Raw genomic sequence first — 12,682 nt, 5'->3', positions numbered from 1 at the left:
GGACAGGTCTCTCAGAAAAGGTACACAGAATACATTTGCTAAGATCACCAGTGGGTGTACTGTGGGCAGTGGCTTTTCTTTTTTCTCCTGGAGTTTGTGGGATACTTGGTGCAGACCATGGGGATTTTATGCTCTCAATAAATGTGTCTCTTGTGCCGTATAGCAAAAGACCATTCCTGAGTCTATTTGGATCAATGTCTTGTTTGTTTTGTCGTTTGTTTTCTCCCTCAGGTCTCGTCTGAGTCCAACCGAGCTACAGAACCCAGAAGGCAAGTAACAGTGGAGATTATTTGCTTTGTTTAGTTACCAACACCACTCTCAATTGAATAACTATTCATTAGCTAGATTGCTCACCATCTGACAACACAATGTATGGATGTGTCTGAGGGATTTGTTGAGGTTAACAAAGATTAGAAAGGTGTTGAACAAAAAATACACCTCCTCCAGATTAATTTACTGTGTCAGGCAGGGTGATTTTAGGTAACATGTGTTTGAGGTCAAGGAAATACATTCACACCAGGGTTGGGGTCAATTCGTAATTTCTGAAATGAATTAAATTCAACCCATTAATTGCACTCCTCAGTGGGTTTACCTTAGTATTGTGGATGTGTTGTGGACTGACAATTGTTCGCCCTTACCTTTTGCAGCTGACGAAGAGAAGCTTGATGAGAGAGCTAAGATGAGTGTGGCTGCTAAGAGGTCACTATTTAGGGTACAGTATCTGCCTTGTGTGTAGTTGTTTACATTGAGGGCCGGTTTCCCAGACACAGATTAAGCCTAGTCCTGAACTAAAAAGATTTCAATTGATATTCTCCATTGAGCATGCTTTCAGTCCAGGACTAAGGGAAACCGTCGCAAATAGTATATTCCCATGGTTTGATGCATGTTGTTGATGAGCAGAGATTTACTATAAGTATGTTTCTCTTCGTTCCACTCCACAGGAGCTGGAGAAAACCACAGATAGCGTCCCCAAACCGCGGTCCCGTAACCCTGCCGTGGAGAGGCGCCTGAGACGAGTCCAGGACCGTGCGCGCACCCAGCCTATCACCAATGAGGAAGTGGACATCGCTCACACGTACGTCTGTCACTCTCCGATCGTTGCTAAGTGCTGCCTTGCCGTCATTTTGTTTACAATGGAAGGGTAAAAAAAATGACGACACTTGGTCAATATAAAGATATTCTTTCCAATCTTTCTTCTTGTGATGCTCTTGTTTGACTCTTTTCCCCTGTCGGCTTCTTCTTTCTCTCCGATTCTCTCGTCTGCCGCTTTGTGACTTCTCTCGCTTTATCTCTCTTTCTCTCCCTCTCGTTATCTCTCTCTCTCTCTTTCTCACTCTCTCTCTCTCTCTCTCTCTCTGTGAATCCTTTCCCTATGTGACTGTCCCTGTCTATGTGGGACACTTTTCTGCACATAAAAAGTGTTTCTGCTCTGTCCTCACAATCGGTGACGGTCCACACCACAGTAGCACGTATCCCCAGCCCCACTGTAGTCAGCACCACCGTGACCAGTTACAGGTGTGTGTGTGTGTGTGTGTGTGAGAGCTCAAGACATGGGCTTACCATGGGTTTACCTAATTGATATACAATTAAACCTTGCATGCCTCCTCCCTTCTCTTGCTCCATGCAAGACTGATGTTTTTCACCTTCCGTTTAGCTTGACATTTTCTTGAGTGGCAATGCATGGATATTAACTTCTACTTCCTCAGAAACCCGGGTCCGGGAGCACCCCCCACCACCCCCACCAGTAAAAAAGCTGACTAGCATAGCCTAGCATAGCGTCACAAGTAAATACTAGCATCTAAATATCATTAAATCACAAGTCCAAGACACCAGATGAAAGATACACATCTTCTGAATCCAGCCATCATTTCTGATTTTTAAAATGTTTTACAGGGAAGACACAATATGTAAATCTATTAGCTAACCACGATAGCAAAAGACACAACTTTTTTTCCCCACCATTTTTTTCCTGCATAGGTAGCTATCACAATTTCGACCAAATAAAGATATAAATAGCCACTAACCAAGAAACAACTTCATCAGATGACAGTCTGATAACATATTTATTGTATAGCATATGTTTTGTTAGAAAAATGTGCATATTTCAGGTATAAATCATAGTTTACCATTGCAGCCACCATCACAACTCTCACCAAAGCAACTAGAATAACTACAGAGACCAACGTGAATTACCTAAATACTCATCATAAAACATTTCTGAAAAATACACAGCGTACAGCAAATGAAAGACAAAGATCTTGTGAATCCAGCCAATATTTCAGATTTTTTAAGTGTTTTACAGCGAAAACACAATATAGCATTATATTAGCTTACTACAATAGCCAACCACACAACAGCATTGATTCAGGCCAACAATAGCGATAACGAATAAACCAGCAAAAGATATATTTTTTTTCACTAACCTTCTCAAACTTCTTCAGATGACAGTCCTATAACATCATATTACACAATACATATAGAGTTTGTTCGAAAATGTGCATATTTAGCGGCACAAATTGTGCTTATACAATGAGAATAGTAGCCAAGCTGCCAACAATATGTCGGGAGAAATCTTGGGAGAGGCACCTAATCTAATCAGTAACTAATCCTAAACATGACTAAAAAAATACAGGTTGGACAGCAAATGAAAGATACATTAGTTCTTAACCACACTGCTATCCTTATGCTTAACGCTAACTTTAAATCACAACCAAAAAGCACATGATTGTTTTCTTGACTTCTTACAATACCCAATTTTGACTTTGTGTTTGGGCTATCTAGTGGAAACAATGAAATGATGACCTCTTCCTAAATATTTGGTCACATGACTCGTTTTGTGTACGGTTTCCTAGAAAGAAAGGGTGACTCAACATACCCCAACTCTCCCCTACTGCTTTCAGTGTTGTTTGTACTCTTTAAGGGATAGTTCACCTAAATTACAAAATGACATATTGGGATTCCTTGTAAACAGTCCGTGGACAAGATAAGACAGCAATCCATGCTGTCTTTGGTTTTGGTTATATTTTTTGCTTTCGTTTACCTAGCCATGTCATTTTGTAATGCGGGTGAGAACTATCCCTTTAAGTTCCTATGTTGAAATGTGTCACACGTCTTCTAAAGCTATGACTGAGGGAGAAAAGGTCAAAGGTGAAGCCAGTTAAAGCTCAGCGTGTCAGGTTCACGTGTGGGGCGAGCGTGTCGCACCCGGTTTGTTTACCGACTGAGGTTAAACTTAACACGCTGAGAGAACCCAACCGTCCATATCCTCTAGTGCAGATGGCCGACTGCGTGAGCACCATGATTATCTCAGTGCGGGCCTCACACATCTACTTATAACTCCTGTTGCTGCCCAATGGCTGCATCTTGATTCTCCACCCTTCTCCAAAAGTATGCACTTGCCAATGCTTACTACCCTTATCCGCCATCCCGCGTGCTCTGCTCTCCTATGCCTTTAAATCCACGACAGGGAGTGTACAACTGCACTCTTTGAGAGAAGGGTGGGGAATCGGGGTGCAGCGTTTCGGTATCATGTTCTGATCAGGAATATCAATGACTTGACTTGATGCTGTTCACAGGATACTGTACGTGCTTTATGGAGATGAGGAGTTCGTTTGATCACAAGTGTCACCAGGACTTAAGCGTTATTGTGTTCATGTGGTTGAGCTCAGTGCAATCTTCGGATTTGTCTGACTATTAACAATGTAGTATTGCTACTTCACAGAATGTGTTTTGATGACCTACTTGATCATCTAGCATGTTGGCATGCTCTTGCTAGATACTGTCCGTCAATTGTACAGTATGGTGCATTATAATACAGTGTTACATATGGCCCTACAGCTGTTAACTCATAGCAGCACAATCTGCACTCATCCCCTGTGTGTGTGTGTGTGTGTGTGTGTGTGTGTGTGTGTGTGTGTGTGTGTGTGTGTGTGTGTGTGTGTGTGTGTGTGTGTGTGTGTGTGTGTGTGTGTGTGTGTGTGTGTGTGTGTGTGTGTGTGTGTGTGTGTATGCTTCCTCCTTCCCAGCCTGCAGGAGGCATCGCAGCACGGCTCTATGGTGCGGAGCAGTGGAGAGCAGGACGGGGAGAAAGAAAGGGAGAGGGAGGCCCAGCCTAAAGGAGATGGAGCAGGGCCTGGGCCTGGCCCTGAGGAGATAATGGAGGACCTGGGTCCAGATGAGCCCGACCTTTCAACTCTCAGGTAAAAAGCGAGAATGTGCTCAACTCTTATCCTCTTATGTAAACACATTAAAGGGTGTTTGGAAGCAAAACTAGATCACATTGGAAAAAAATAGCAAAAAGCCAGCATTCACTTCATAAGTTGCAATTGAAGCTTGGTTTTAATTATTTTTGAACTCATGGCAACATGTCTTACATTTTACAACTTGATTTGAGATGGGTCCTCACCCTGAAAGAAGTCTATGGGCCAGGAGAAACTGTAATCCATGTTTCTTTCAAATATCCACTAAAAACTTCAGCTAACTTTACTTAGCGTTAGCTAACATTCAATGGCAGTGATGGGGACAGAGACCCTATAGTGACAGACCACACACTGACATACAGTATGTTACCTTTCCCCTCACAGCCTTGCAGAGAAGATGGCCCTGTTCAACCAGCTGTCTCAGCAGCCCTCAAAGCCTGCTGCAGAGGGGGCCGGGGCCTCCAGGGGCGACACCCGACAGCGCCGAGCCAACAGCCGCTTCCAGACCCAACCTATTACCCAGGGAGAGGTGGATCAGGTATAGAGTCCTGCCCTTCTCTCAACCCAGATAGACAATGGACATGTTTCACTTATCCGCCCTTGTCCAGAAGTGTGCACATGGATTTTTAAGCGTAGGAATGATTTAAGCAGTGGCTGGAGGGAGGTTCCACCATTGTTAAATCCATGCGAGATAGTGTGCAAATGCACACCTAGGGATAACGGTGGAGAATCGGCACCACAAAATGATGGGCTTCCTTTCTCTTGCTCTTCAAAACTGTAGCCTCTAAGTGTCAAGCCTTACTCCGAGGACCAGTTTCCCTGACCCAAATTAAGCCTCGTCCTGGACTAAAACACCACCGATGGAGATTCTCCATGTTTTTGGAAACTGTTCCTGAGAGTATGTCGTAATGCACAAACTAGTTTCTCTTTGCCCCGATACAACTACAGGTTGATCATTCTGTGTAAACACCAAACAACTTACACAATCACGCAATTAGTAAGTGCTCCAAGTCTCAAGAAAATATTCCAGAAAAGCAGCCTAATATTGAACTGAAACATTCATGTGAACTGGTATAAAACAACCCTCTCAGTGAAGTCATGCTGTGTCCGTACAGGAGATAGATCCTATGGTTACCGCTCTTCCTCCTCCACCTCCTCCTCCGTTGACCAAGAGAGAACAAGTAGGAGCCTGCCTAGCAACCTGCCTGAACATTGCTGCTGACTGGTAGTGGCCTGCTCATAGCATTCTAAAAGCTTGTAAGCGTTCGTTTGGCGAGCCGTGACGCCTATTAACAGTATGCTTGGCGTTACGGCTCGGTTAATGAAGATGTTGAAATGCTCGGCCCTCACAGAGTCCATGGTTTTCATTCAGGCGTTCACTTCGAAGATATGACGTAACCACATAGTGCGTCGTTCATATAGCCGTGAAGGACGACAGTATGTCGTGACATTATGCTGCTACGTCGTGCTTGCTTGCAGAAGACTTTGGCATGGAAGCGCCGTCGTGTTTAGCGAATGCAACGATGTTCTGGGGCAAGATGCTTGAGTATCGTGTTAGCGAGAGAGTTCTGCTCTTCTAAAATGCTTATCCAGTGGCTGAATAAGTATGCATGAACACTTTAGTAATAATGTTTTTAGGAATGTATTAGAGTCAGATGCATGCAATGTTGGTTCTTGTGCGACTGCTGTCTTGCCTTGAAAATAGAGTGTACAGTAAAGGTGAATGCATACAGATTTGGCTGGAATGTTGTAGGTTTAATTCATGTTGATTAAGTCGATAGAGGGCATCGCGTTTCGACCTATCATCAAAGATGGTAGGGAGGTTGTGTTCATGCATGCTGCTTGGTTCACTGTAGGTGAAGGTCATTTTAAGAAGGGCAAAGGGTAAGTGCTCACTTTCAGGTGAACATCACAGAAGAGAATCACTCCTAAAAAGCAGGATGAATTATAATGCGTAACAGTTTAATGCTACGATTATGCACTGCTAAAGACAATGACATCTTACAGTGCCTTCCATTGGTCACTTATTATGAATGGGGTAAATGGGATATGGTCAGAGGCAATGACTTGTGAATTGTGATATTATTTGTATGACAGGTATATATGTTGTCATACTTGAGTAAAAGTAAAGACACCTTGATAGAAAATGACTCAAGTAAAAGTCGAAATCACTCAGTAAAATTCGACTTGAGTAAAAGTCTAAAAGTATTTGGTTTAAAATATACTTAAGTATCAAAAGTAAAAGTATACATCATTTCAAATTCCTTATATTAAGCAAACCAGATACCCCCAAAAAACGACTTAAGTAGTACTTTAAAGTATTTTTACGTAAGTACTTTACACCACTGCCCTGCCTTGTCTAAGGCATGTTTTGTTTAGATTTGGCGATAGTGTTTTTGTATGACCAAATGTGAAGAGCTGCTCTACTTGGTCGGTTTCATCTCTTACTGTATCTGTTCTGACTGCATGTTGTCCTTTCCCTATCCCTTTATCCCTCCGTGTCCCCCGCCACTCATCCGTCCATTCATTTATTCATCCCTCCCTCCATCCCTTCTCGCGCTTCCTGCAGCTGCAGAACAGAGGGGGAGGGGTCAAGCTGGAGCCGCTGTCTGCCTCTCTGGTCCGCTCCGTGGCAGCCGTCACCTCCCAGGTCTCGGTCGCCACGGTAACCGCGGCGACTTCCAGCGGCAGCGACGTCCACCTCGGGAAATCTACGGCCGTTCACTACAACCCCCCCACCACCACCACCCCCACCACCACCACCACCACCACCCAGGAGAGGGGAGGGGTGAGGTGTGTGTGTTTTCTCATGTTATGACATGGTGTCAAATAATTCAGCCTTCACTGGTATTGAAACCATGAACTGTCTGTCTGTCTGTGTCTGTCTGTCTATTTCATTCTCTCTCTGTCTGTCTGTGTCTGTCTGTGTGTGTGTGTGTGTGTGTGTCTGTCTGTCTGTCTGTTTCTCTCTCTCTCTCTCTGCCCCCCCCCCCCCCCCCCTTCTCTCTCAGGTACTTCAGCCTGACCAAGTGCGGTGACTCCTCCAGTTTCCCTGAACCAGATCTGTACTCCCCTGGCCCTCCCCTTTCAGAGCAGCAACCACAGCAGCAGGCTCACAGTAGAGGAGCCGGAGAGAGAGGAGGAGACAGTGGCGTCGCTCCTGGAGCCAGTCGCTCCTCCACTGGCCACAGAGAGAGAGAGGAGGAGGAGGATGTGTGGGGGGGAGGAGGAGGGGCCAGCCGAGAGGAGAGGGAGAGCTGTGGTAGTAGTGGTGCTGGAGGCAGCAGCAGTAAGGGAAGGCGCCACTCCCCCGACAGCAGACAGCAGCGCTATCAGCCCCCAGCCCCAGAGCCCCAGTCCCAGCCGCGGCACGGCAACAGTAGCCAGCGGGAGTCCGTCGAGCTTCCCTCTTCGAGGCACGGGAGGGGTGAGTTGCTGGTGGAGCCCAGGCAGCACAGAGACAGAGAGAGAGACAGAGATAAATACGGCAGTAGCAGCAGCATCACCCTGGAGAGGGAAGAGCACGGGAGCTACCTGGGAGAGACACACAGCTCAGAGAGACACACAGAGCTGCAGCACACAGCAGACAGAGCGAGCACACGGAGCAGCAGGAGCAGGGAACTCCTCTCAGGTAGGAAACACAGACCATTGTATACCTCCCAAAGGGCACCCTATTCCCTACGTAGCGCGTTACTTTAAACAATGCTGAACAAACATGCATGTGGATGAGAGGAATATTTATATGCATTCATTATACGGACGGTTGATGCAGTCAAGACGTTTTTTCCAATTCAGAAGAGTGCACTATATGGGGCATATGGCACCATTTGGGATGCAGACCAGAGACCGAGAGGACAAGGGAAATATCTTATTGTCTCATGGATTATGCAGCATCTTAATTGCATGCCTCTTTCCATTGGCTACACACTGCCTCCGTTGGTTTGATTTGTCTTAACGCCTAAATGCGTCTGTGCCCATCACATCACGGACACGATCTGACAGACAGGAAGACTAGAGACATGGCTTCAGCTGAATCTAATTAGCATATTTCTGCATGCATTTGTCCCGGCGGCTCCCTTTGTCTGCAAATGCAGGACCACTCTCACTGACGGGTCGTCTGTAATTGCGATTCCAAATGGAAATCGAGTATGATTGAGGTGTGGATATGTTTCTGTGGATGCCGTGGATGGGATGTCAGTGTTGCAGGCTTTGGTTTACGCATTGGCATCGTGCTCCGCCGTGCCGGTAGGGTAGATAGACAGTGCAGATAGGCAGTGTAACACGGCTGACCCTATCCGTCTGTGTGTCTGGATGACTGTCAGCATACATCGTGTCCAGAGGACGCAGGGTCGTCTTTTATTAAAGCATGCGAGAGAGAGAGAACGCTCGTAGAGAACAATGGAAAGGAACCCTAAAAGGAACGGGGGAACAATTGCCCGTGCGTGAACGAGCACGGACATTATAGACGACGTCTGAGCATTGGAGACCGCGTGAACTGAACACTGATCCTGACGATTGTATGCACAATCATGGCAGTCGCGAATGTGTGTCTGTACGCGGTGTGCGCACGTGCGTATGTGTGCGTGTGTGCTATGAGGGGCTGCTATTGGGGTCTGCTTCTCCCCCTGTGTGAGTATTGATTACATGGTGGATTTATTACAATGCAATTTCTGTGTGCGTGTGTGTGTGTGGCTGTCTATATGTCCACAGACACCGAGCACACCAGTGTGTCATTGAGAACTGTGACAACAGCGTCAGCGTCCAGGAGTGTGTCTCACACCTCCAGTAACCAGCAGAAACAGCAGCAGATCCAGTCTTTCAGCCAGTCTCCCCCACAAACTGAGCCCCAGCCCTACTCCAAACCTCACCGGCACTTCACCCAGGAACCGCCAGCCCAATCCCAGCCCAAGCCCCAGGAAAGGGAGAGGAGCGTCACCCAGCCACTTCCCAAGTCTTACTCTCAGCTAATCCCACACACTCAACCCAGTCCCCAGTCCTTATCCCAGCCTCCTCCTCCCCAGACCGCCCCCCAGACTCTGCCCAAGCCCGCGTCCTTCCCTCAGCCGCCGGGCAAGTCTCAGTCCCTGCCTCTGGACTACAGTGACGACATCACAGGACACAGTGTCTCCGACCTCCTCTCTCCCGGCGAAACAGAACTCTCAGAGATGTCCTCCAAACAGATGTCCATCAAAGAAAGGTTAGTCTGTGCCGGGGTTTCTGTGATGGGGTAACAATTCCAACTGCGGTTCAAATGGGGGTGCTTACATGGCAGTACTGTACATACGTTTCCAGAAATACTGGTTGGAGGATTCCAAATCTCCTGTTTATTCCCTTCTGATGCCAGAGAATCTTCCATCCATCATTTCTATACTTATGGGAAAGTTACCGGAGTTTTGTAATTGTCTGAATGGGCTCTCTGTAAAGTAGGGCACTATATAGGGAATAGGCAGCCATTTGGGGCACCCTCAGAGTCCCCCTGTGTCCTTGTGGGATCTAAGTTTCTGCCTCTCTTCGAGGTGAAAGTGATTTATTTCTGGTCACTGTGTATTTTCCCTCTTTGTTCCTGGAGAGAGGAGATGTAGGAGACGAAGATCAGGCTGCAGCCTGTAGACATCCTTAGGTTGTGTCCCAAATGGCACCTGTGTCCTGTTCCCTATATATTGCACTACTTATGACCTGACTGCATTCCAAATCCCACTGCGCCAACCCCCTACCCCCCCAAAAAAGTAGTGAACTATAAAGGGAATAGGGTGTCATTTGGGATGGATGCTTAGAGATTAAAAACAGTTTCAGTAGATTTAGCTACTGTTCTACAGTACTGCTCTCATGTTGGCCCTGTCAGACTGTTAGTTACACGGTTTCCATGCAATTGGCGACAGATTTTCATGCGAATATTCCAAAATCCGCAAAAAGAAAATATGCGCATTTTTCCACCAGTGGTGTGTTTCCACCAAACGGACTTGTTGTGTATAAAAGCCAGTGCATGATGATGTAGTTCATGGTGAAGAGGTTAACCTCTCTCTCTCTCTCTCTCTTTCGTTCCTTCTCTCTCCCAGGCTGGCCCTGCTGAAGAAGTGTGGTGAAGAGGTTAACCTCTCTCTCTCTTTCTTTCCTTCCCTCTCCCAGGCTGGCCCTGTTGAAGAAGTGTGGTGAAGAGGTTAACCTCTCTCTCTCTCTCTTTCGTTCCTTCTCTCCCCCAGGCTGGCCCTGCTGAAGAAGTGTGGTGAAGAGGTTAACCTCTCTCTCTCTCTCTTTCTTTCCTTCCCTCTCCCAGGCTGGCCCTGCTGAAGAAGTGTGGTGAAGAGGTTAACCTCTCTCTCTCTCTCTCTCTCTCTCTCTCTCTCTTTCCTTCCCTCTCCCAGGCTGGCCCTGCTGAAGAAGTGTGGTGAAGAGGTTAACCTCTCTCTCTCTTTCTTTCCTTCCCTCTCCCAGGCTGGCCCTGTTGAAGAAGTGTGGTGAAGAGGTTAACCTCTCTCTCTCTCTCTTTCGTTCCTTCTCTCCCCCAGGCTGGCCCTGCTGAAGAAGTGTGGTGAAGAGGTTAACCTCTCTCTCTCTTTCTTTCCTTCCCTCTCCCAGGCTGGCCCTGCTGAAGAAGTGTGGTGAAGAGGTTAACCTCTCTCTCTCTCTCTCTCTCTCTCTCTCTCTCTTTCCTTCCCTCTCCCAGGCTGGCCCTGCTGAAGAAGTGTGGTGAAGAGGTTAACCTCTCTCAACCCTCTCTCTCTTTCTTTCCTTCCCTCTCCCAGGCTGGCCCTGCTGAAGAAGAGTGGTGAAGAGGTTAACCTCTCTCTCTCTCTCTCTTTCTTTCCTTCTCTCTCCCAGGCTGGCCCTGTTGAAGAAGTGTGGTGAAGGGGTTAACCTCTCTCTCCCTCTCTCTCTTTCTTTCCTTCCCTCTCCCAGACTGGCCCTGTTGAAGAAGTGTGGTGAAGAGGTTAACCTCTCTTACTCTCTCTCTCTCTCTCTTTCTTTCCTTCCCTCTCCCAGGCTGGCCCTGCTGAAGAAGAGTGGTGAAGAGGTTAACCTCTCTCTCTCTCTCTTTCTTTCCTTCCCTCTCCCAGGCTGGCCCTGCTGAAGAAGAGTGGTGAAGAGGTTAACCTCTCTCTCTCTCTCTCTCTCTCTCTTTCTTTCCTTCACTCTCCCAGGCTGGCCCTGCTGAAGAAGAGTGGTGAAGAGGACTGGAGGAACAGGATCAATAAGAAGCAGGAAGTGGTGAAGGTGGCTGTGACTGAGAGACACTCCACAGTACAAGGACAGGGATGGGAGGCAGAGCAGACCTACAAGAAGAAGGTGAGACTACACACCTCCAAATTGAATCTAGAAAGAGAAGCCCCATTTTGAGATACACACAAACACACTCTATGGAGATTCCCTGTACTGCACTATAACTACAACAGTACAACAGTACAACACGCAGCATCCCCACACCTCACAAAATGTCTATTGAGATCATGTGATGATGAATGAAATGTGTTTCAACAGCCCAGACTTTGTCCTACTGAACCATCGTTACTCAACCCGTTACCCAGACAGTACTAAATGATTACAGTCAGGTGGATTTAGATGCATTCGCATAAAACGTTCTTGTAATACTTAAAGTTAAAGATGCACTCTCAAACTTTTTGTTCACGAACGTGAGGCTCACCTTCCAAAAGCGGTCCCTGTTTTTTGTGTACTACGTCATCCCGTTTCGTGACACGTTACACATTTGTTGTGCTTACCATCTTTAAGTAGTCTCATTAGGGCACTCTTCCTGGTTGCCATTTTAAAGGGGCCTCTCGTGGTCTTTATGTGAGGGTGCCTTTCATTTCCCCCTTGCCATTCATCAGCCCCATCTGCTCCAGTGTGAGCTCAGCTCAGCTTAGTGGGCTGGTGCCCCCTTTATCCCAATTGGCTCCCTGTTGTGCCCTTCTTTTAACCATAGTTTGACCACAGCCCTATGGGCCTTGATCAAAAGAAGTGCACTGTATAGGGAACAGGGTGCTATTTGGGACCAGTGCCTGGGGCCAACACAGCCCTGCATGGAACATATGGCCCAGTCTCCCTGTGGAATTAGCAATCTGGGGCCTTGGAGAAATCTCTTTTCTACTTTACACTGGGACAAGAGCAAGTCACAATTGCTCACTCTGATTGAAGATTGAGTTCCACTTAAACTAGTGCTAATGCCACCAATATGTCATTTGACAATATGGTTACAGAATGGCATGTGATTATATGTATTGTTTAATGTACAGTATTTTTACTGTACAGTATTACGTTGAATGAATGAATTAGTCTACTCTATGCCACCTCACGGAAATTCTGGTTTAACTGAGCATATTCAGTTCAGATTATATCTAAAACAGAGACACTGACTTCTTGGAATAATTGAGTCGCCCCTCCTTTCTGTTAATGATGCACCCCATTGTGCTGTAATCTGGGTTAAATCCTGTCTGTTTGTGTACTTAATACTTCATGTTAAATCCTCCCGTTGATCACACTTCTAAGCC

At 46.6% G+C, this 12,682-nt stretch overlaps 1 protein-coding gene across 1 annotated transcript in view; it reads left to right on the top strand.

Moving 5' to 3' along the window:
• LOC129824452 (uncharacterized) overlaps window positions 1-12,682 on the top strand; it is a 145,065-nt gene that overhangs the window by 113,399 nt on the left and 18,984 nt on the right. The window contains exons 11-21 of the mRNA XM_055884132.1: window positions 232-269; window positions 648-712; window positions 942-1,075; window positions 1,420-1,515; window positions 4,026-4,199; window positions 4,584-4,737; window positions 5,315-5,380; window positions 6,769-6,992; window positions 7,211-7,830; window positions 8,910-9,396; window positions 11,339-11,483. Of these exons, the coding sequence (XP_055740107.1) occupies window positions 232-269; window positions 648-712; window positions 942-1,075; window positions 1,420-1,515; window positions 4,026-4,199; window positions 4,584-4,737; window positions 5,315-5,380; window positions 6,769-6,992; window positions 7,211-7,830; window positions 8,910-9,396; window positions 11,339-11,483 (2,203 nt within the window). The remainder of the gene's footprint in view (window positions 1-231; window positions 270-647; window positions 713-941; window positions 1,076-1,419; window positions 1,516-4,025; window positions 4,200-4,583; window positions 4,738-5,314; window positions 5,381-6,768; window positions 6,993-7,210; window positions 7,831-8,909; window positions 9,397-11,338; window positions 11,484-12,682) is intronic.

Source organism: Salvelinus fontinalis, chromosome 26, assembly GCF_029448725.1.
Source record: "Salvelinus fontinalis isolate EN_2023a chromosome 26, ASM2944872v1, whole genome shotgun sequence".
In the NCBI taxonomy this organism is placed as follows: Eukaryota; Metazoa; Chordata; class Actinopteri; order Salmoniformes; family Salmonidae; genus Salvelinus; species Salvelinus fontinalis.
The sequence above is the reverse complement of the archived record's forward strand: the minus strand, read 5'-3'. Positions and strand labels throughout refer to the sequence as shown.